The sequence below is a fragment of the Triturus cristatus genome, chromosome 10 (assembly GCF_964204655.1).
Source record: "Triturus cristatus chromosome 10, aTriCri1.1, whole genome shotgun sequence".
Classification (NCBI taxonomy): domain Eukaryota; kingdom Metazoa; phylum Chordata; class Amphibia; order Caudata; family Salamandridae; genus Triturus; species Triturus cristatus.
This window is the reverse complement of record NC_140593.1, coordinates 559,671,113-559,696,743: the sequence shown is the minus strand read 5'-3', so window position 1 is coordinate 559,696,743 and position 25,631 is coordinate 559,671,113. Positions and strand designations below refer to the sequence as shown.

At 43.2% G+C, this 25,631-nt stretch overlaps 1 protein-coding gene across 1 annotated transcript in view; it reads right to left on the bottom strand.

Moving 5' to 3' along the window:
- Nucleotides 1-25,631, bottom strand: part of LOC146789728 (tetratricopeptide repeat protein 21B-like) — a 330,277-nt gene that overhangs the window by 74,845 nt on the left and 229,801 nt on the right. The window contains exons 19-20 of the mRNA XM_085631188.1: nucleotides 13,654-13,849; nucleotides 8,083-8,307 (exon numbers count right to left, since the gene is read on the bottom strand). Coding sequence (XP_085487314.1) covers nucleotides 8,083-8,307; nucleotides 13,654-13,849 — 421 coding nt within the window. The remainder of the gene's footprint in view (nucleotides 1-8,082; nucleotides 8,308-13,653; nucleotides 13,850-25,631) is intronic.

The following is a 25,631-nucleotide window of genomic DNA, read 5'->3' as shown; positions in this document are numbered from 1 at the left end:
GGTGCCTCCCACGGGAGATGGGTGGGTTCTGTAGCAGCTGGGCTGACACGTTTGTTAGTTTGCAAGACATTCAGTCTCGAAGACTGTGCTCGGCATATTCCGATACTGTCGCTTGCGCAGTGTCGGATTATAATCAAATATGTAGGACAGGGCCCCTGGGATAAAAACCAGAATGCTAGAAAAATTACAGGCCTCGGAGAGGTTTTGACTGAGGAGATGTGGTGTTTTGCATTATTGCTATCCCAGACAGCCATGCTCTCTCCTAACTACTGAATGCGACTCACTTATATTAAATTCCTACATCGATTATATTGTACACCTATTGGATTGTACAGGATGGGGCTATTGACCTATGCATGCTCTATGCACAGCTGTTGCTTATTTTATGCACTTGGGGGTGTAGCAGAGTTCTACACTTTTGTTTTGATTGTATAGATAAAGCGTTCTGTGATACGGTACCCAAAACACCTCCAGTCGCCCTGCTGGGCTATGTCAGGGACAATCCAGATGGCACTCAAACTCACAGCTATGATGTGGTTTCTGGACGAGAGAGTGTGTCAATGCATTGGAAGTGAAGTGCCTGCCCATGTATATGCTGCTGGTTGAAGGCTAGGTCTTCTTGTTAGGAGAAACTGGAAGAGAAGTGAGCACTTAAGACAATTAAATCTGGCTCAAAAGACATCTGGAGCCCCCTTAGAGCCGGTTTATTTTTACAAGCTGAGCAGGAAACATGCAACAGCTGACACTGTGGGAACCATCAAGCAGCGACAAAATGCTATAGACCTAGGCACAATCACAAGGCAAATGGAACCTAACACTGCTGTATAACGTTGACTTTTACTTCTCATTCATAGGGTCGCACACACTCATATTGCTCAAAGATGTGTAAAGAAGTATGCACTGCGGGAACTCTATTGATTGTTTTATATATGTTATGTAAATGTTTCAATAAATAAACAGAAAAAAAACATGGAACTGTACATTTCTGAAAAGTAGACAATTCTCATTTCAGCAAGGAGGTATTTGTGTAGACGGCTCATGGTTTTACCAAACACTAATGAAAGTAAATAGAAAAAACAAATATGTGACAATGTTTCCATCTGTAATTTCTTGCACGATGGCCAATCAACTAAAGTAATATATTGTTATGTTTATCAGGTCCGTCTGGTGGCAAGAAAGTAGAGTGTTTGTTGTTTGTTCAAAAACAAGCAACACCCAGATCCCTCACCCAAGCTGCAGATTACAACAGTTATTTCTGTGCACCACCCACGCATCAATTCATAAGGTAAAATCTTATGTATGAAAAATGGGTATTAAGGAATGCTATACATGCTTTTACAATTTGCCCAAATATCAAACTTTTTGAATAGTGGCTACTTGTAGGACTCTGAATCTAGGATTAACTGTAATGTCATGTGATTCTGTCAGGACCGGCGGCTCGGATTATGCTATACTTTCTCCGCTTTATTCAACAGCGGCCATTCAAAGTAAACAAGAAACAACTACAATTCCCATAAAGCCTTGAGAATATGGGAAAAAAGGCAGATCGTCCATACCAGTCTCCAGCCAATAAGCGGGAAGCCACGGTGTTCATATTCCATCTTCTCTATTCACCATCCCTCTTTCTTCGCTGCTGGCAGCCTAGATAAGTGGCTTTTTCTCTCTTGTCGCATGACTGTTTAAGGGCATTTACCATGTTTAATTGTGCTGTTCTTGATTATATACTTGTAAATCGATTATATTTTTCTCGCTTTGTGAGTGTCTTAAGTATCCTGCACGGCCGCGGGAATGTTCTCACTCCTTTGCAGCCGTTTCGTTGTTGTGGTGTGGCTCTGCAGTGCAGTCCTTCCACGCCTAGGTGGCGCCTGAGCGAGTCGTTCGGTTGCGACGCGCAAACCGAATTCCTGTAATTCCTGAGGAGTCGAAGCTGCGCGCCACCGGCCTGAGCCTTTGCCCCATGGAGAGAGACGCCCCAACAGGGGCCCGTACCGGCCATGAGACCGTGATTTGCCTAGTTATTTCTGGCAAACGCCCAATTCAGGGTCAGTACTGTGATTTGTTTAACATACCCCAGTGGGAGGGGTCCGTATCACATATTGCAGGCCAGAGACCTGCAGCTACACACTCCAAAGTGATTCTGCACCGGGGTGTTTGTAGGTGTCCCCGGGCGTGACCAATGACCATGAGGCTTGCCCCACAAAATATTAGGCTGTCACCCAGCCCCCACCCCCTTTTAATTTGCCAGGCCCAGTGCTGTGCTAAACGATAATCAGTGCCCCACACAAGGCGCTTGGTACCCACGTGGTTTGTCGCCTACCCAAGGCTGTGGGGGAGGATCCAGCTAGCCCATTTGAGTTGGTACCTTGATAATGGAGCCCTATGATGAGGACCAAGGAGAGAAAGACCCCGTGGCTGACCTCCCTTGGGATGATAGTTTTATGAAGCGGCAAATGCTTCAATATATAAGGCTGTGTCAGAGGCAATGACACCCTTAGAGGAACACCTCTCAGCAAATCGCACAGGCCTGTGCAAAAATGACAGTCCTTGCCCCGGGGCCGGGGGTCCCCCAAACACCCAGTGAGGGTACCCCCTCGGCCCCACTTGACCAAGATGGGGTTCCGGCGAAACGTCCTGGCGAGGCTGGTGTGGATCTTGATGACTTTGCCAGGCTCAAACAGGCCTTCCTGGCCATTAATACCCCACCCCCCTTCTGCCCCTGGAACTCCGATTGAGGAAGACCATAGGAAAACAGGTGACGAGGGCCCCTACCGACCCTGGTTACCTTCTTCCAACCCTCCCATTCCTGCCCCAGGGGACCAGGGGTTGAGCGCAGATATGTTAGACCCGAGGACATCATTTACCCCGAGGTCTTCCGAATGGGCCCTGGCAGAGAAGGTGGCAATCCATGCGGCGGGCGCATTCGGAAACCTTTGGGGAAGGAGGCATGTAAATGCCTTAGAGCATCTTTTTGGGCACGGAAAACTGTGCGCTATTGATGGAGCACTGCCGCTCACTGTTGATTAAGGTCGACCCCAAACTGAGTGACTTAGCAGACTCCGAGGCGGGGCGTGTTGCGAAAGGGGGACTCTTCAGGGAACCCTTTATAAAGGATTTAGGGAAGTTCCTAAATACATTTACCTCCTTAGACAAAGCGCAAAATTCTGTGAAGAGAGTTTTCCTGAACCGGATTTTCCATTGGGCCTGCCGAGGTAGGGGGCACTTGTCCGGCTGTCCAAACAACCAATATCCTCCCAGGGGGCAAGGCTCCCGCCACAGCCAGTTTCAGGACCAGACTCGCCAATTTCTACCCTACCCTATAATAGCAGAGGAAGAGGTGGCAAAGGCGCAGCTGCAACCAAAGGCTCCGGTGAGTGTTCTCTGTTCTTCCCTTGTAAAAGTAGGGGGCCGGCTGGCAGATTTTTTCCCAGCTTGGACTTCCATCACAAACGATGCCTGGGTGGTGCAGACTGTGCGGGGATTTCAAATAAAGTTCCACGATTCCCCCTGGCAGGCCGCCACTTGAGACCGCTTCGCTTTTCGGAAACCGAGAAGAAGTTGGTGGACGAGGAGGTGTGCTCCTTCTTAGCCAAAGGGGCCATATCACAAGCGACCACGCATCCGCAGAGCTTCATCAGCAACATCTTTTTGGTCGACAAGGCCAATGGAGGCCAGTAGCTGGTTAGCAACCTCTGCGAGTTCAACAAATGGTTAGTCTACCACCACTTCAAAATGGAGGGAATCCACCTCTACCGGGATGCGCTTCGGCCCCGGGACTGAGTGGTGCATCTGGACCTCAAGGAAGCGCATCTCGCGGTTCCCATTTTTCCTCCTCACCAACGGTTCCTGCAGTTCCTATGGAACTAAACTTAGAAATTCACCACCCTGCCTTTCGGGCTCTCTTCCGCTCCTTGGTGCTTCATGAAGGTTCTCGGGCCGGTTGTGTAATGCCTGCGGGCGCAAGGACTCCGGTTAATAGTCTATCTCGACAACAGCCTCATCATGGCGCAACGTCCACACAAGCTTGAGCTCCAGCTCCAGCTACAGACAGCAGTGGATCTCCTTCAGAGCTTGGGGTTCATGGTCAATGAGACCCTCCAGGTTCCCTCCCAGGTGACTTTTCTAGGTTTCTTGATAGACTCTTTCAAAGCTACTCTCAGCTTCCCTTCTCAGAAGGTGGCAAAGATCCGACACGAGTTGCGGAGAACCTTGATCAGACAGTGGGTCTCGCTGCGACATCTAGCTTGGGTCGTGGGCCTTCTATCATCTTCGATTCAGGCCATTTTTCCCGGCCCTCTACATTATCAAGCCATACAATTGAAAGCCGAGCACTTGCGCAGGGGCCCGTCTTACTCTCAGATGGTAACCCTGTCAGGAGAGGCACGTGCTGATATATACTGGTGGGTGACCAACATGGAGGCCTGGAACGGTCAGGCAATCTTCGGGTCAGTTCCACACATCGCCATAGAGTCAGACGGCAGCAGGTCAGGGTGGGGTGCCAGATGTGGCGAATTTTCCACTGGAAGATCGTGGTCTCCTCACGAACAGTTACGTACAAATAACCTGTTGACGGGGTCCTTCGCGGTGAGATGCTGGACCAAGAGCTCGGTGCAGGCATGCGTCCTTCTCAAGATGGACAATGTATCTGCAGTACGATACATAAACCACTTGGGTGGGCCCTCGCTCCAAGGCCCTCTCCAATTTCGCAATTAGCTTCTGGCAATATTGCCTGGACCATCAGATTTCAGTCACAGCAGAGTACTTGCCGGACCAAGCCAATCAGGTGGCGGATTTCCAGTCCCACAACTTCCGGGATTCGAGTCTGTGGACACTCCACTGATGGTGTTTTCTTCCCTTTGGGAGAAGTGAGGTCCATTCACTGTCGACCTCTTTGCATCCAGACTGGAACATCAGACGCCCAAGTTCTTCAGTTGGAAGTCGGATCCCCTGGCGGCTGCCACAGACGCGTTCCTTCAGGACTGGTCACCAGAGAGGGGCCATGCGTTTTCCTCGTTCGCAATGATTACGAGGGCCTTGGCGCAGATCAGGCATCAGAGGGTGGAGGTGGTGATGGTCACCCCACTGTAGAGATCTAAAGTTTGGTTTCCAGTTCTTCTGAAACTTTCTTGGGATTTTCCAATCCTCCCCCCCCCCCCCCCCCCTTTCCAGGGGCTCTGCTCAACCCGGATCATCGGTCTCATCCATTGATCCTTGGGGGGGGGGGGGGGGGGGTGGATGTTGCTCAGGGCGTGGAGAATTACAGGAGACGATGGTCGCTCCCAGTCCTTTCGGACGCGACTGAGGGACACTTATCCAGAGCCTTGGCCAACAGCACAGTCAAACGCTACCAATCCCTCCTGGAAACGATAGACCCGTTGGTGTTTGCAACAGGCTCTTGATCCGGTGGCAGCAGATGTGATCCACATTCTCAATTTCCTGGCCTCCCTAGTAGAGGAGCGTTTGGCCTACAGGTCGATCAATTCCTTCCGCTCGGCGATTTCGGTGGGGCACATCCCAGTGGATGGCGCTCCTATCGGCAAACACCCCTTTGTGTGTCACCTGCTGGGGGGTGTATGCCTGTCGCTCCTGCCACAACCTAGATACTCGGCGCTATGGGATGTCAACATGGTCCCCAACCTCTTCCTATCCTTGCAGCCCAATCGCTTTTTGTCCAGAAAAGAGCTATCGGCCAAGCTAGCCACGTTACTCTGCTTGATTTCCTGTCGGAGAGTCTCTGACATGCGCGCCCTGGATATTACGGGGCGCACTTTCTCACCTTCTGGTATTACCTTTACGATCCGTAGATGGACGAAATGTGGTACTAGGTCAGTTTCCCACCCGGCTTTTCCGGACTTCCCTAAGTTGTGTCGTGGGTTGTTTCAAGGCGTATGAGTAGATGTCCGCAGAGTTCGGACCTCTGGCGGAACGTCAGATGGGTGATGCAAGAGGCTGGCCTTAATCTGCGCATGTTTGGCGCCCATTAGACCTGCGAGGCAATGCCTTCCAAGGCCTTCGCCCTCGGAGTCTGACTGGAGGATATCCTCAATGCAGCGGATTGGTACTCTGACTCAACCTTTAAGAGGTTCTATTTTAAGCCCATCCTGGATATGGCTAGTTTGGTGGTAAGTACGCTTTGAACTAGCATAATCCGAGCCTCCAGTCCTGACATAGAATAAAAAATTTCCTAGCTATTGCTACGGAAAGTTTCAATTCTATTAAGGACTCTGAGGCGAGGATTATCCCACCTGGTGATTCTGGAATGGAATAGTCCCTCCGTAACTAGTAAGTAATTAATTTGTTTTTTCTCAGTGCTGTGTTGAGCATGCTGGTGTTCACTGTCTTTGTCAGTTTGAGATCATTGCAAGGTTTTGTTCACAGAATAAACCTAAGCCACGTGCTGGGTGTAATGTGTGCCTTTCGTTGTAGGAGGCAACGCAAATAAACAAGACTCATGAAAAAGAAGAAGTGGCTTTCGCACGTCGAAAGAGGCATGGTGAATAGAGAAGATGGACTAAACACCATGGCTTCGCTCTCATTGGCTGGAGACCGGGATGGACTTCTGATTGGACTATCTGCCTTTTTTCTTTCCACATTCCCAAGGCTTCATGGGAATTGTAGTTTGTTGTTGAAGTACAGCCTAATCCATGCCTCAGCGTCATTGATAGAATTGAAACTTTGTTACGATAGCTAGGAAATGTTTTTCAGTTTGCATTTTGCAAACTGTTGTACTTTCTTGTACTCTGACATATATTTCGAACCCAAAAATGGAGAAATAATCAATTGATAATAACAAATGTTCTACTATTCTGTGTTACCACGTGTTTCCTGCTAAATATGGTAGCCCACTTGTGTTAGTAGGCCTTTCATGCGCAAAAGGAAAAGCCCCAATATGCAACATGGAGACATCAAGATTAATCCTTGGAATTAAAACATTTGAGGATAAGGGTTGTGGCGATAATTTAGCCTGGGTGGTAGGCATCCAGCGTAACCTACCAATCCCAGACATTTCTGAAAACTAGACACTCAGGGGAGTCCAGAGTAATGTGTCTTACATGATTCCCAACACTTTTTCTTACCCAGAACGCTCAGCAAATTTCGAGCTTTGGCTAAAATAGATTTTCCTCATCTATCTCAGGGAAAGTTCTGGAATCTGTGAGGACTGACAAAAGAAATGCCATCCAGCATTCCTACACTTTTCCCAAAAAGAACGGTAACACACTTGTGTGGGTGGGCCTATCACCCATAGAAGGAAAAGCCCAAGAATAAAGCATAGGTACATTAAGATATTTTTGTGGAATTTCAAACATTTGGGAGACGTGGGTAGCTGTAGTATTTGGTCCCAAAGCCAGTTGGCACTCCTAGGAACCTACCAGCCCCACACACTTCTGAAAACTAGACATCTGGGGGCTTCAAGATTCTGTGGCTTATGAGGATCTCACCACATGTTCTTACCCATATTGTTCTCCACACATCAAACCTTGGATAAAATATATGATTTTCTGCACATTTTTGAGAGGGAATGTTTCAGGATGTGAAGGGATTGACAAAAGCCCTGCCACCCAGAATTTCCACACTTTTACTAATAAAAATGGTACACCCCTTAAATGAGTAGGACTATCACCCTCAGCAAGAAAGGACCCAAATTGCAACATTTTGTCTGAAATAACAGATTTTCACAATATTTCTGAGATTTTCCAATCCCTCTGAGCTGTTAGGCTAAGGGAGGGTTGGAAAATCCTTATTTCAGATGAATCTCTGATATACACATCATGCATTGTGTTTTGTTGGCACTGAATCAAGAGCAAGAAGTGACAGTGACCCAAGAAGTAAGAAAAGCTCCTCTCAGGCATGTTCCGATCAGATTCATATCGCATACTCCACTGTCAAGAATGTAGAAGGAGCCTCTTTAACAAGAGTAGCAGGAATGATATTGACATTTACTACATAATAAAGACAATTTCACTTTTGTTTTTAGGGGCAGTGTGCTCTGAAGAAAACTTCACAACCAATTCTTGACTTAATCTTTCAGCCTGAAGGCTACTAGTGACAAGTGATTAATTGGGTACTGGATTCATCAACACTAACCTTATTGTACTGTAAGCAACGTTTTAGTAGCTCCGTGGCAATGTCATATTTTGCTGACTTGATGTAGATGTCAGATAACAAAAGCCAGCTCTTCTCCAGGACCTCTGCATCCAACAAGGACCAACTCACTTTGGAAAGCCGCTTCAGTTGATTTCTGGCCCGCGGAGACTGTTTCAGGAGCATGCAACACTGTGCTACTGCCAAAACAGCATCAACATTTTCTTTCTGGAAAGCATATTGAAATAAGAATAAGGCAAATAAAAATAGAGAGGACAGGTATTGGCAATGTTGACATATCATCAGCTGATGGTGGTCTGCTTATAATCATGCTTATATTATATAGGCACATTGCTAATCACTGTCTGAAATAAGTTAAAGTTGTTGAGTATGCAAACAATACAGAACCTCTTTGTGTGACAAGAGTTGTGTGCTTGTTGACTAATCATTAGGTGTTCAAAGAATTCAAGAACTAACATTAGAAACGACAACCACAAGAACAATGCATTTGCACACACATCACAAGACCATATTTACGCAAGTAGCGTAACAAGAGAACACCAACATCAAGGAGTTTGTTATTTACTTTCAATAATGATCTTTCTGGTAGGTACTCTATGTGCAGATTTCCAAACTGGGAAATCACCCTGAGGTGCCAGGCTGGACCTAGAAACTCTTACTATAGCTCCTCTGTGCCGAAAGGTGTCACTGTGTGGTTCCAATCAACTTTGGATGTGAAATCACACAACCAAAGAAGAAGTCGCACTACTAGCTGACAAGTATGTATGTATTGATATTTTTATAGTGAAAACCTAGCTAGGATGCAACACAGCTGTAGATTACGGGGGGGAATGGAGAAGATCTGCAAGATTGTGTACTTCAAGTGGCTATTACACAAAGAACAAGTTACTTAGCTTCGGAAAGGCCTTATCTGGTAGAGACTTTATCTAGCCGCAGATTCCTTACCTTAGAATAATCCCCAGGTGTTAGATTGGTTCCAGAATTTTTTTGGGGAGCAGTACACTTGCGCACAGTAGGTGGCATTGTTGATCTCCACGTAGCATCTGTGCCAGAAATAACGTGCACAGAGCCTATGTAGGCGCCACCCCAGCACGCTGAAGTCTGTTTCTGTTTGTGACTTTCCACGCCAGGAGCGGGAAAGGCACAAAGAACACTGACCACTGATGTGGAAAACTAGGGCCATGAAAGGGGAATAGCCTTCACACTAGAAATCTGTTCACAGAGCAGGGAATAAGGGTGGGTCGGTAAGGAATCTGCGGCTAGATAGAGTCTCTACAGATAAGGCGTTACTGAAGGTAAGTAATTTGTTAATCTGCTAGAGATTTCTAGCCACAGATTTCTTACCTTAGAATAGATACCAAAGCAATACTTCCCCGGAAGTGGGTCTGCAAAACAATTTCACACTAAAAAGTACTGCAAGACCGAATGGGCAAAGTGATTATCCCTATGGACCGGACTGTCTAGGCAGTAGTGCTTGGGAAAGGTATGGAGAGATGCCCATGTTACTGCCTGGCAGATGTCCAGGACTGGAACTCTGCATGCTAATGCAGTGGTCACAGCCTTGGCTCTAGTTGAATGAGCAAGCAAACTGTCAGGGGGTATGTTTTTTGGCATGCACAGCAGATTTTAATGCAGAGCACAATCCATTGGAAGATAGTCGTTTCAGAATGGCCTCCCATTTCTTGGCCCCGACATACCCCACGAAGAGTTGATGGTACACCCAGAACAGTTTTACGTGATCAAGGTAGAATGACAACAGTCTATTTTTGGGCCCAGCCAGTGGAGTCTCTCCACTTCCTTAAAGAGAGGAGGCAGAGCGGAAAAGATGGGCAAAATGATAGACTGGCCTATGTGGAACTGGGAAACTACCTTCAGCAAGGAGGACACTCAAGTCTGAAGGACCAGTTTCACTGGAAAGGAGGAGATGTAGGGAGGTTGAGAGGACAGTGCCTGTAGCTCACTGACCCTCTGGCAGATGTAATTGACACCAGAAAGGCCATCTTGATGGTGAGGAGCCTAAGTGGACAAGAATGAAGCAGCTCAAATAGTGCATATTAAGAAAGTAGGAACCAAGATAAAGTCCCATTGAGGCTCAACAAAGGGAGCTGGGGTAAACATATGTTGTAGACCTTTAAGGAACCTATTTACAGTAGGGGACTTGGAGAGGGGGCTGATTTGGCAGACCTGAAAGTGGAGATGGCAGATAAAGTGCCCAATGTAGAGCCTTGCTGGGCTAGGGTAAGGATAAACAAAATAACTTGGGAAAGGAGAGCAGATAATCTGTTTCCCAACACACCATGCCACAAATGTATTTCAATGGCTGACATATACGGTCTTGGTGGAGGGAGGCCGGGCTGCTAAGATAATATTGCAGTTCTCAGGTGGAAGTTCGATAGCTGTCAACTGTTGCTGCTCAATTTCCATGCATGAAGGCACATCGTTGACCGGTTCGAGTGGAGAACCCTCCCCTGCTGCTGTTACATAAGATCCTCCAGAAGGACCGATTGCCAGGCTCTACAACTCGGGATACCAAACTCTCTAAACCTAGTCCAGAGCCACAAGGATGAGTTAAGCCTGGTCGTTCCTGATCTTCTTGAGAACTCGGTATGAGTAGTATGAGCGGAAAGGCGTACAGGAGCCCTGAGCTCCACTCAAGACGAAAAGGGTCTCCAAGCGAGAGCCGCCTTGGAAACTCCAGCAAGTAAAACTTAGATTGAAGAGAGGAGAAAGAATGAGGGAGAGATAGAGCTAAGCAGAAATAGAGAAAGAAAAGTGGGGAGCGTAAAGCGGAGCAGGAAGGGAATAAAAAAAGCAAGGAAGGAGAAAACAAAAAGCAAGGAGATCAAGTTGAAGAGGACAGGGTGCAAGGAGGCGATAAGAGTGGCATGAAGATAAGATAGCAAATAGAGAGGAATTAAAGGTAGAATGATTAGTGCACAAGAAGCAGTGGCACCCATGCCCAGGGATGCAAGGAGTCCCCTGCACCACAGTAATGGTTGTCCTTAAACACCACCCAGAGGTGGGGGGTCATTCATTTCTGGCTTGCATTAAGGCCCATGGCTCCCTTCCTATACCACTGATTTTGGTAGTTTGCACACTGCACATGCTTGCTAATTCAGTTGTTGCTTGTCTTCAGTGCACACAGCCTTAGCTGCAGAGTATGGAGCACCTTTATTGCTGCATATAGAGGAATATTGCCTCCAGGCTACGTTAGCAGCTGAAGGAGCCCCGTTGATTAGTTCAAGCCCTTTGCCATAAAGAAATTAGAAAAATGCTTTTTAGGTCATTTAAACCTATCACTGGCTATGACTAATGTACATGTCAATATACCAAAATCGAAGATGCAAAGCAAGGTAGAGATGCTACAGTCCAGTGCTCAATTTGAGCCGGTGGTTTCCGGTGCTCGGCACAGGCACTTAATTGCCAACACTGGCATTTATGAAACCTGCCACATGGTGGCGCGGTTTCTGTAATTTATAGATGAGTAAAAAACAGTCGCTTGTGAATTACATATACATGAACAACAATTAATACTGACCACCCAAGCCATTCTTATAGCTTTGGGGACCTCGAAAAAACTGAATAGTCACACATGTAGCAGTGTGATGGTTAGTAGTTGTGGTCATTGGCAAAGACAAGGGGTAGTGGGAGCTACGGTGGCCTCCTGGCAAGGACCCAGGTAATCAAGTTTTTTACACATTAAGCACCGCTACAGCCCAGTGTGCCTTACCAATGAAAACTTCACAGAGGTCAACTGTTCACATTACGAAGGGGACTTTTAACCAGTCCTATTTTCATTGCTCAAACTTGTAGGGACATAGTAGAGGAACCGTGAAACCTAATACCCCGGCATATTTAGCTTTGTTGGCTGAATTATCTTGATTGGTTGAAATTCACCCTCATAACATGGGGCTATTTGACAGATATGTAACACCATCTTTATTGAGTCACTTCAATGACAAACTTGGGAGAGCCATTAACTCCCTACATATAAATTAGGGCTTCCTTAGCTGCCTTTTCACTGGCGTACGGTGAGGCAATTCTTGGTATTTAGGTCACCTATGGCAAAACACTGGCATATTGGGGTAACTCTTGCTGTTAACTATGGCATATGGAAGGGAGGGCAAAACACAAGATGATGGACGGAATGTTGCACAATGGCAAAACACTCACCCCCAGTCACAGATCTGGGTTTAATCCATCGTTATTTTGCTCACCGCACCACCCCAGTTCAGACATGGCCATATGCAAATCAGTCTTGACCCTGTGCCTCAAGGGAACAGTCCAGCCCGAACTGCCAAGCCATGTCTTCCCTGGACCGGAATCAAGCATCCTAGGACCGGTTTCTGGCTATCAGCCGTCATCAGCCAGGATAGCTTGACTCCAGTGGCGTAGTGAGCACGGGACCCACGTCTGGGCATACCCTTCCCACATAGGGTGAACAGCAAAACACACAAGATGATGGACGGAATGTTGCACATGCAATGTAGCCCAAAACCGGTCCTAGGATGCTTGTTTCCAGTCCAGGGAGGACCTGGCTTGGCAGTTCGGGCTGGACTGTTCCCATGGGGCACAGGGTCAAGACTGATTTGCATATGGCTGGGTTCAAACTGGAATGGCATGGTGAGCAAAAAAACGATGGATTTAGGCCCAGATCTCTGTACTGGGGTGAATGTATGACATTGTTCTGCATTCTGTCCATCAATTGTTGTTTTTGCATTTGTCACCCCGAGTGGGAAGGGTATGCTCAGACGTGAGTCCCTTGCTCTCCATGCCACTGGAATCAAGCTATCCTGGCTGACGAGGGCTGTAAGCCCGAAACCGGTCCTAGGATGCTTGTTTCCAGTCCAGGGAGGACCTGGCTTGGCAGTTCGGGCTGGACTGTTCCCATGGGGCACAGGGTCAAGACTGATTTGCATATGGCTGGGTTCAAACTGGAATGGCATGGTGAGCAAAAAAACGATGGATTTAGGCCCAGATCTCTGTACTGGGGTGAATGTATGACATTGTTCTGCATTCTGTCCATCAATTGTTGTTTTTGCATATGGAAGGGAGGGCAAACCATAAGAAAATGCTGCCTGTGTCATACTGGAGTTAATTTTTGATCCTTGGGTCATCCATGGTATGGGATAGCATACATAGCTACATTTTGACACAGGCATATTGCACATAATTCCTGGCATAATGGGTGACCCATGCAATAGCATGTGACGAATGACAAGATGCTGACAATGGCGTACTGAAGGTAATTCTTAACATACTAGAGGGGGGGGGGGGACCATTTTGAAAAACTGGGGTCAACTTGTTTTAAGAATTAGGCTTAATTGGCACACCATGAAAGCACAGGAATGTTTCATAAACGCCCTCTGACTCTGTAGCAAGTTTAAGTAAAAATGGTGGTTTAAAATGCACTATTAGACGCTATTTTTTCAAACTTTACCCAGTTGGGGGGAGAAACCCCACAAAATCTGCGCTCACTGAAATTCAAGACAAGTATTAGGCCTTACCACTTTCAAAGTCCACCAGCTGCCGCTGGCAGTGACTGACCCCTACCTCAGCTGTGGCTATCTCTGTAAAAGAGGACAGGGCAGACTCCACAAGAGCTTTGTCCTTGGTGACCATCATGCAGTAGGTATGGAGCACTTTAAGTTGTTCCTGTCCTTGTGTTGTGCGGGGGTGAAACTCTTTCAGTAACTTCTCGGCTGTGCGCAGGCCCAGTTTCTGAGAATCCCTCCGTTCAGGCGAGTCCCTGTTAAAACAATTTTATTGTGTTCAGTTAATCACTTATTTTACTCTCTTATACAGTGCCTTCCTGCCACATCAGTTATTCAAGCCCAGGAAAATAGAAAGGGATAGGGAAAGGGAAATTGAGGGGGTGGGAGGAGAGTTAATTTGTGGAAGGGTCAAAGCAGAAAGGGGGAAAGAGGGAGTAATGATCAAAACGAATGAGATGGAGTAAGTGTTGAAGTAAAGAACGTTTTGTAAATGAAGTGTCAGCGCCTGGATACTCTCACAGGTGATTAGCCGTGCTCTATAAATCCTGTTTGATTGATTGATACCCGGAGCGTCGCCCCACTGCTTTCTAGCAGTGCTAGAAGCAGAAACATAAGATGGTATTTTAAATACCATTTTATGTTTGTGCTTCTCGCACTGCGAGAAAGCAGAAGGCAGGGTTTGGTTGGGGGTGGGCGTTCCTGCTCCAGGCAGGGGAGGAGTGGCTAGCCCACTGCTGTGGGCGCTGACTGTTTGGTCGGCCCCAGGGTCGACCAAACCAGTCATACACACACTGCATTTTCTCTCATGCACCCTGCATAGAGAAAATGCAGGGTAGGCGTCCTAGCCAATGACAATGCTGCTATTTCAGCGTTGTGATTGGCTTAGGAGAGGGAGGCTGCCTGCTTCCTGTAAGGAGCAGAGAGAGGAGACGAGACGCAGGACTGGAGGTAAAGGTAACTTTAATATTCTTTTTTTTTATATCACCCTCTCCTCTCGCGCGAGGCCTCCCACCCGCGAGCCATGCCGGCAGCGACAGATTGATAGTGGCTTCCGTTAGTACTGCTGACCTTTAAAGAAACTGTAGATTTTTGGTTGCAGTGTTCCTCCTAGTTGGTGGGCAACGTTGTTCCTATTGCAACAAGGATATTTTATGGAAGCCACCAACAAAGTTAACTGCAGACTGTCAGACCGGTTAGTGGCAGGACTGGGAAGCCTAACTGGTATGCAAATGAACTCCCGTGTAGCAGGGAGCTGCTCCTGTCCCCCTGGCTTAAGGTACTCGGACTGCAAGTGCTGGCAGGGATTAGAAAGGCCTCACCTGGGGGCTTTCAAGCTTTGTGGAAAATGATGTACAAGACACAGCATCCTTTGGAGCAAGGGCGGCGCTAGGCATGGGCAGTGTGGGCAACTGCCCTGGGCCTTGCACTCAGCCCACAAGCATGGGGCCCTGCATCAGTGGGGTCCTTTTGTTTCCTGGCCAATCCAACTGAAATAAAGGTGTCTCTTTGCAATTAGGGTTCATGGGAGGGTCCCTCCTCTACTCAACCCCCCCCCTACCCCCCCCCACCGCGCCTCTCAGGGATGGTGTCTGGAGACACTTCCCCTTGTTCCAGTTGCAAGAAGACCATTCAGAGACACTGCGGGATGCCCATTGTCCAGCATTTTAGCTCCCCCACAGTTTTAACTTTGAGCTCTCAAGCAATTCACACCTTCAGCCCGACATGAGTTGTAAAAGAGGTGCTTGTAGAAGCTGCGGCCCAGGAGGAGTCTGCACAAAGCAGCTTCCTGAGCTGTGTCACTTATCTCAATTATAGGGGCTACGCATATTCCCTTTTGGCCCAGGGCCCCACAACTCCTAGAACCGGCCCTGCTTTGGAGCATGACGGGTACGTGACGCATGATAATACGGGAGGAAAACATTGTCGTAATGATCGTATCCAGTCTTTGTTATATAGTCAGCGGCCTGGCCTGACATGAGCTTTCTTATGAGGAACTACATTGTGTGTCAGGTTATGCATGTTAGATACAGAGTCCTCGGTGGTAGCTTTCTACCCAAGGTGCGGACGCTAACAGCTACAAGAGACCCCTTTTGTGCAATCATTTGATTTGCAGTTTGAAAGCGCCTGCAGCTTTAACATGCAGCTTCGCCAGGAATGGCAGTGACACGATGGTCATGATGTTCTTCATGCTTTTCAGACCTTGTTTTAACCTGCAATAGGTTTGGCGAGTCATCCTCCTCCAAGACGGTGGATTCAACGTTAGTTCAGTTCCAGACATCACCAGTACTCAGGTCATGTTTTCTAAGCAGAACTAACATGCTAGTTGGAAAATGAGGAACCCTGGGAACCAGTTTTTATCTGGTTATAAATCTTGTTACGCTTGCAGTACAAAAGTGGTGTTACAGTGACTGCAGGTCATTTGAAGGTTCTCCATGAAACATGGAAAGATAAAACCAGGATATTGTTATGCAAAAACACGAATGTAGCAATGTTTGTTTTAAAAAGCAGCTCTCTTACAAAGACCATTTTATTATTTTCGCCTCTCTTGTTCGGCTGCAAAATTATGTCAAAACCACCAGCATACCAGACCTGAATATTTAGTTATTTCAAAAAAAGAGAGAGGGACCCCTGTGACACAGGAGAGGGGCACCAAATATGACCTTAGTCAAAAGAATAAATCCTCCCTGTCTTCAAAAACACATTCAAATTGACACCTTTCACACCACAGGGATGAAGATGGACAGCATAAGCATAAGAACCATTGAGAAGAAATAAATCAGACAAATTTATTCAACAATTCATAAAATGGTGTACAGATACAAAAAATACAGAGTCAAATAGCTAATAATTAAGCAAGGACAATGTCATCATATCAATGTACATATAATCAAAAAACAATTATTTAAAAACAGTCAGTCTACTCTTGATCAGAGACAAGAAAGACCTACACATTAATATATACAACAAGACATAAAATTGGGAACAACATAAAAAGGAAAAAAGGAAAATGATAATCCTATTAGCTTAAGGAAATCACCAAATCACGAAATTTCTCAATTGTGACCAAAGGTGATGTCACTTTTCGATATGTGTCACACAAACCAATAATCACAGATTTAAGGGGGTTTCCTCTTTTAAGAGCATCAACGCGTTTCGGTGGGCCAAGATTCACAGCCAACACCTTCTTCAGGAAAAGCACAATAGAGTCCCAATAGTAATGATCATTTGACTTTTAGAAGGCAATGTCCATATGGATCCTGCCAGCGGTTCTGTTTGTTTGTTTTTTTTCCCCCGTTTCTGGAAAGATTCTTCGCTGGTAAACTAACTTAGATAAAGTCCGGGTCTAAATAGGCCTCAAGACAATGCTTCTTTCAATTAGGTGCAGTCATAATTTCATATAAAGGATTTCGAGAGACCTTAGATATTATCTCAGCAATGGATTACCGTGCCCTCATAAGGTGTGGATAAACAGATATCCCATACCGGTAAATGGCGCCAGATAAAGCAACTTAATTTAGGCTTGTTACGATGTGCACGGTACGATTTTCTTATCTATATAAGTGACACATATCGAAAAGTGACATCACCTTTGGTCACAATTGAGAAATTTCGTGATTTGGTGATTTCCTTAAGCTAATAGGATTATCATTTTCATTTTTTCCTTTTTATGTTGTTCCCAATTTTATGTCTTGTTGTATATATTAATGTGTAGGTCTTTCTTGTCTCTGATCAAGAGTAGACTGACTGTTTTTAAATAATTGTTTTTTGATTATATGTACATTGATATGATGACATTGTCCTTGCTTAATTATTAGCTATTTTACTCTGTATTTTTTGTATCTGTACACCATTTTATGAATTGTTGAATAAATTTGTCTGATTTATTTCTTCTCAATGGTTCTTATGCTTATGCTGTCCATCCTCATCCCTGTGTTGTGAAAGGTGTCAATTTGAATGTGTTTTTGAAGACAGGGAGGATTTATTCTTTTGACTAAGCTGAATATTTAGTTAGACAGGGGCGCACTAGGTTGGTACCCAGAGTGGCTGCTCTTCCGCTAATCACCTTATTGCCCCCTGCCTTTTGGAAAGCAACAGACCTGTTTTATTGAGGGTCCTTTTGCGAGCTAGAATGTGTCTTTATTGCCTCCATCTGCTCAAGTGATGAAGGGCGTTGTGTGGGTTTAAGGGATGCCCTTGTGTTTCTCGTCAGATGACAAGTTGGGAGCACCGGCCTCAAGTTACCCAGTCCCGAGTGTGATGGAGCCTCGCCGTCCGGGTCCTCTCCCCTGCTGCTGCTCGCCTTGTGCCTCGAGGCAGCGTATTTAATCACAGACACTCCTCGGTATATAACTGCTTGGGTATAAAATTCCATAGAGAACATTAAACTATCTCAGAATCAGGGACACGAAACTAAATTGAAAGAAACGGAATCTGTCCTCTTTGCTCGTAACCAGGACGATCCATGGAAATCTGAAATTGTCAGTGATGAGCGGTAATCGCCACCATCTCAAAACAAGCATTTGCAATGCAATAGATCTCGCATTTGCGAGAGTTAGAGCAAGTGGCGTTGTAAATGACTATCTTTTACCTATGTGTTTTGGTTTGGAGTGTAGTGGATGTTTGTGGTTTGGCATGTAATTATGTGGGTTGTATTGGAATTATTAATTGTGGTATGATGTGTAAATTTGCAGTGTGTCTTGGAGGTGTATGGTGTGTTGGGGTATTGTGTTGTGTATTTGAACTATGTAGTTTTCTGTGGAATTAAGTGGTGTGTTGTAAATATGTGGATTTCAATCGTGTGGCATTTAGCGAAATTATGCTTATTGGAAGTATGTGTTTTGGTGTGGTGTGTATTTATGTGGATTGGTGGTATGTGGCATTGAGTGCAATTATGTGGGGTGCATTTATGTTGTATTGAGTAGAGTGTCATTATGTGTAGTGTCATTATGTGGAGCTGAGTGGCATTATGTGAAGTGCAATTATGTTGTGTGGTGCAGAGCTGTGTGGCACTGAATTGTGTGGCAGGGTTCGTAGTGGTACTATGTGGCATGGTGTGGAGTAGTATTTTATTGTGTGGAATTATGTGGCATGTTGCAAAGTTGATTTGTTTGTAGAGTGGATATATGTGCAGTGTAGGTTGGACTGTAATTATGTGTAGTGAAATTATTTGGAGTTGAATTGTGTTGTGTGGAGTGTATTTATATGGTTTGGAGTGGAATTATATGTAGTTTGTGTTATTGGCTTGTAATTGTGTGGCATGAAGTGGGATGATGTGATGCGGAAGTGTGTGTAGTTGAATTGTGTGGCATGTAATTATAAGATGTTTAAATGTGTTGTGTGCAGTGGATTTATGCGGAATAGATTTGATGGTAAGGATGTCTGTGTACATATGCTGTTTACCAACACACTATAGCCTGCAGAAAAACTCGCACAAGTCACAGGAAGACACCAGTCAAAAACATACCAGAGCCTGCACACACTCGCACCAGCCACATAAAAACACCAGACAAAAACACACTGGAGACTGCACACACACTCGCACCAGCCACATAAAAACACCAGACAAAAACACACTGGAGACTGCACACACACTCGCACCAGCCACAAGAACACCAGAAAAAAAAGGCATATAATTATTTGTGACGCGCATCAGCAGCAAATACTCAGTAAAATATCACGTGAACAGGTGTGGCACAAAGCATAGAAAAGTAAATCAGAGCCATAATATATGAGACATGCATCAATCTGCCTTCTACTAGAAAGAACAATAACAGATTAAGTAGACAACATTGGGTTGCCTCGGAAACCTATAAGGAAAAACAAATTTCAGAAGGTTAAGGGACAGAAGAGATGAGAGTAATTGTGATTACACGACCGAGCTCTAAACGAATAACTTGTTATGTATCACCAATTCTTATGTGCTTCATGGTATGAAAGAGTTCAGGATAGTGGGGGCAGTGCAGTTGGTAAACGAGGGAAAGAAAGAACAATGCGCATGCCGGACCTGGAGGCTTACCGACTCGTGGTCCACGGCTCCAACAGAAGACATCAGAAGCGAATAAAGTGGTACCAGGGGCTGTCAATCAGTAGAGCCCTGGACTCTCAAAACAGTTAAAATAGAACAAAGCACTCGTACAATTAAATCTTACTAGAAAAATACAACCCCAAGTCCTTTGTGTGTCCATAGAAATCGTGAAACAGCTCAGTTAAGGATGCAATGAGATGGGATTTCTGCGCTGCAGAAAGACGTTTTATTAGACATTGACAGAAGTCTGCTAGAAGGGAGCACCAGCAGGTAAACAGACTCTGGACTCAGAAGATAAGAATGAAGTCCTAATAGAGAGCATAGAAACATCCAGTAGAGATGAAATGGAACGCCATTATATCATAAACAACCCGAAGCTTAGCTTAACAATTTAGATGGACGATACCACAGGTTACAGTAGGTTCAGTTTTCCTGTCATGACTCAGGCCAGCTCAGAATCCAAATGAACAGCCACCAGCCTTAATTTGTAATTATTAGAACAACCAGGCCTCTTAGAGGACGACTCTTACTTGAAAGTCTGGTAGTTCTATTGAAAAAGGTCTCATAGCCAGTGCCACTCGTAATCTTCATATACTCTGGCCCACGTTTACTCCGGTAACTCACTAGCATTACCCAGCTCAAAAGAGGTTTTGCAGTTGAAAAGTTAAACTTTTTCTCTCATAGCACAGAAAAATGCATTGCATACTTTTTTTTGCAGTAGCATACAGTTGGAACTATACCCAAAGGGCAATACAGCACTTTTCCATGAGAACCATGTGACATTACACATTTCTAAGCATGGGAAGATGAAGTGATTTGCTTTAGGTGGCTTTGTGTCAAGGGAGTGTTAAAGGTGTGGATCTGAGCCCATAGGTTTTGAAACAAAGGACGATTTACTAAAATAGCCATACCAGGCTTCGCATCAAAAACTAACAAATACATACAGCAGGATTGAACATGAACAAATATGGAAATATATTAATTTCTTCAAAAACCGAGACATTGCAATTGTTCTGTAGTGTAAAGCAAATTTCCAATGCTTGGGGTCCATGTGTGATTGCCTACGCATAGGAATTTATACTGGAGGGGTTTTTCTGAGCTAGACAGCGCACACTCACCTCTGCACCCTGATGAGTGGCTTCTGGTCACACAAAACAGTATTGTTAGAGTATCACCACAGTAGTAGATATGGTCCTGCACCATTCCCCCCACTGCTCAATACAGCACAGCAACTTTGATTGCAGTGCTGGATGGCATGCACGATGAGTATATCTGAGACTAGAAGCCAGCTTTCGATAAGTTCTTTAGGGTCCCGTTTTTCCGACAGATGTGATTATTCAGCCCGTTTTGACCACTTCAAAAGGGTAGGAATCCGCCTTAATGTTTGCTCTGGCTACGCAGCCTAGGCACCTTTCAAGCCCACTATGCAAGCAACCATTACTTGAGGTTATCCAACCTAACATTTATTCCAGCTAGTGCAAGGTTTAGAAGTTTTGCCTTAGAGTAATTAAGAGTTGGCTGGACCACTCCAAGCGCAGATTGAGAATTTTGTTTCACCTTGTATATTTGGAACTACGTGTTGAACTGCCCTGTAATTCGTCACGAATAGTGGGCCCTTTGTCAGTACGAGAGGCCAAGTAAATGGTGTAGTATTTATCGCACCTGATAAAATAAAACTCCATCGGGTATGATAAATAGCCAATTACTACATTTTACTCAATAACATACAGAATTTGGTGTTTACCACACTATAATCTGCATTTTCTAGTAAATACAGAAATTTTCCCTGAAAAATACCGGCAGGTTTGTCCTGTAGACATCACAAACCCCATAACTGTGATATGTGCAGTAACAGACGGACACGGGAGCCTTCATGAACAAGCATTTACAATGCAATGGTCTCGGCATTAGTAAAGTTAGAGCTATTGGCATTGTTTATGACTATTTTTTTGGTTAAGTTTTTGTTGTTAAAACATTTAAACAAAAGGTATTGTTATTTCCAATGTTAATACCTTAATAAGTCTTAAATGCAACATTTATTGCATTTGTACTTACAGACAGAGTTACCTACACACATATTGAGTAAGCTATTGATACAGTATATACTAATGTTTTTTTTGAACTGTTTTATAAAGAAAAGCAAACCATAATGTCATTAGCAATTCGAATAGCTGTAACTTTAACAATAGTAGTATTGTTGGGTGACCTAGTGTTTAGATAGTGTACTATTACATGAGTAATAGTTGTGAAGAAAAAGAGAAAGGTTTGAATAGGAAGTTCTATATTCTAAATGGAGGAGTAAGTATCCTTAGCAGAGTGCAGTAAGTAATATTGAGAAATTATAGATTTTTTTTTTTTAGTAATACTAGTACCCAATTCTCGCAAAATGTATACATAAGTCATTGTGTAATTATTTATCCGAATGGTGCACATAAATACATGCAAGTACATATCAAACATTATTATTTTGTAGAAAAAATAAACAGTAAGTCAAATGTGATTTGAGATTTTTATTAACTAAAATATTTATTTTGTATGTATTCATTTTATTCAAAGTTACAAAAATAGTTATCTTTTTGCATATTGCATAATTTAATCTTCGTCGAGAATTTCGACAATGTGTTCATTTTGAAATATTATATTTAGTGTTTTCGGTAGGTGTGGCATAAGAGCCTCTGCAAAGTCCTCAATATCTGCTGGAATTTGTACGTGGTCCATTAAAAGCGTATTGCTTATTTGTACAGATTTTTAAATGTTCATTATCTTGAATTTGTATGGTAATGGTGCTTTTTTCCTGAGTGGTATTTTCGAGTCCATATATAGTTATCTGCAGTTGTTCTTGGGGTGGCTCAATTTTCTGCAAAAAGAAAAAAACATCTGTTATGAAACCCATTTTTTACTGTATATCTTTTTTTTTTGCTATATTTTAACGTGCTTTTGAGAGAAATAAAAAATTTCTATAGATGCTGAAGGAATTTATTCAAGATTTTTCTGTGAATTGCATTTGTTCTGCGCGGTTCAGAGAATGTGTGTATATTTAGTTGAAGGCAAAGACCCAAAGTGCGTACTTATGTGTTCGTACCTATGGAATTTATGAAGGAGGTGTTGTATTTTTTTTGATGCAGAGTGTTTCTAAATGTAATGCAAGATGATCTAAAGGTGACAGATATTTATAGAAATGTATGTTTATATAGCACATTATGTGAAAACTTTGCAATAGAATTCGAATATGCACAGGAAAGTAGTGAGAGAGTGCAAATAAACACCAAGTTAAGTAATAGGTAATGTAAAATCGAAAAGTGAATTTAAGGCAGTTTTTTATTAGTATGTATTCCAAAAAGGTAAATATAGACATAGATAGAGAGTTGGATGTTGCTTTGCTTGAGATGTAGTAATGTATGATTCTGGTGCTATTCTGATAGAAAGTTAGTGCTATATATAAAGTAAGCCATTTTATGTTTCCATGTGTTCGTAGGTAAGGTATAGATATGGACTAAAATAGTTACTATGGCATGGTTATGGACTAGCATTTTAAAATGTGTGCAAAATTATAATACCAAAAGGTGTAGTATGATTTGCAATGTATTTACCTACATGTTTTGCAGTTTGTCGTTAGGTGTTGAGCTGTAGGAAAGGTAAACAGAAAAGTTGTTTGAGATATTTAGAGAGTGTTTTGTATGAATGTATATGCATGTATTTAAAGGCGATATAGTATTTTGGTGTTTCATCTATGTGTATGAGAGTTATGTGTAGAATCACAAATTGTATGTTGAAAAAAGAGCAACTGATGTTACTACGTGTGATATAAAAATGGTGAATTTAATGAGTGTTCTGTTCTAGATGTGTAAGTAAGTTCTCTGCAAAGAATAAATTTTTTGTTTTTAGCATTGTTTTTTTACTTTGTACTTACTTGCAATTGTGTATTCCGAGTAGAATTCAATATTTTTTCGTTGTTAAATTCATGCACTGTCAGATGGGTTATTTTGATGTAGCTCCCAAGTTCGATGGGAAAGTCCGCTGCGTCTCTCCACAGTGTTATTTTCAGTGAGTCTGTTGCATCGTTGACTGTTATTGATTTTAGTTTTGTTTCTTGTCCTCCAATGAATACAGTTTTGGTTTCTTCCTCCTGTTAAATTTGATAAACAATCATTGTTATTGGTTCTTGCATAGATAGTATACACTTGTGCTGTATCTTTGTTTATTGGAGAGAACATGCGAATGAAAAGTTTGTTGATTGGTGTGGTGTATTAGTTGTGTAATAGTGTGTGCTACAGTGTGTATGTTAGAGAGTGTGCGTTAGAGACTTTTGTATGGAAGTATATATATGATATAATTTGTAGGAGAGTGCACATAAAAGAGTAGATGATGATATTTTGTATAGCTATCATTTTTACAAGTGTTTCAAATAAATAGTAAAAATACTTTACATATGTTTGAAACTGGTGGGACTGTTCCATGTAATCAACACTTTACAGTGCATTTAGCGTCCGACGTGTATTTTTACAGATTTTAATGTTTTTTTCGTAAATTATATTAGTTAAATATAATTGATATTGTAAAATGAGCGAGTAGAGTTGCTAGGATATTGTATGTGTTGTGCAGTAAGTATAGTGCTATTAGCAGCAATGTTGTGTATTCTATTTGAGTTTCTACATCTATTAGTCCTAAATTTAGCCTTTAGATGTTATTTCTCTATAAAAAATTGTTGTATGCTTGTAGTAGATTGTACTACAGAGTATTGGCAAAGTTTATGTAGCAATGAATGAGATAGAGAGTGTTCGTTTTTAACTATATGTAACCTTGTGGTGTGTGTAAAAGGAGTAAGTAACAGCTATTACTTGAAATGTTTGTAGATAGCATGTGTGTTGTAGTGAGTGTTGTATATAGTTTATAGTAAAGTGTGCTGCTAATAGTGTGTGTTTTAAAGAGTTGGAGTTACTAAATGTGTTATAGAATGTATGGTATAGTGGTTTGAAGAGTGTTATTACAAAGTGTGTGTGGCAGATAGTGTTGTGGATAGTATGTAAGTTTACTGACTACTACATGCAATAGTTAATAAGCACCTTTATTTTTTTATGATACGTACCTCAGATATTGTTCCTAATATGCTCATCAATGTCCGTAAATTAGCTTTCCTTATAGTTTTTATTGGAGAAACTGGGGGTGCAGGCGGCTGTAGCAAATATACTGCTTCTTGGGTGATTGTTTCCGGGATCGTTAATGGTGGCATTCTTGAAATCTTTGTTTGTTTCGTTAAGATTTCGTTAACATTGTTCTTGTTTATAAAATTCCGAATTATAATTCCATTCCCTTCTTTTGTTAGCTTGAAAAAATCATCATTGTAGCAAGTTCCTTTAATTGACCCACTTTCATCAGCAAGAGCAATGTGGAATAAAATCTTATTTTCTTGCTTAGCGTTTTTGTAATGTGTTTTTGCAGAGCATTTGACTATGTTTGCTCGTATAGCTTTTTGATACGGTTTGCTTTCCTCGTGTTTGGTTTCCTTAATTTCTTGTATAGAAATCATCTGCAACGAGACAAATAATGTAAGTAGACCTTCTGAATCTAGCATGTAAAGAAAGCAAATTCCTAAAGCAAAATAACATACCAATTGATAATTTCAGCTTATTAAATAGCTACCCATAATGCTTTGTGATCGCTATAGTAGGACTCTAGTATACCAAAGTGAGTTATCTCTTCATTAACATATATATGGTCTACGGTTGAATTGTAGTCTGTTGTGTAGTTTTGTATTTTTTGGTGACATTGAAATTGGTTTTGCATGTATTCTAAAAGTAGTGTTGCATTATGTGATACTTGTGCTAAATCTATGTTGAAGTCGCCCATTATTATATATTTGTAGTGTGGGTAAAAGCTCAATACGCTAGTTAATACTTGAAAAAGTTTTTGTAGTTGTACATGTGGTGGTTTGTATATTATCACAAATAAGTAATCACAATTCTTTATAATTAAAGTAAAATGTAAAATGTCAATTTCGTGCTGTGTTTCAT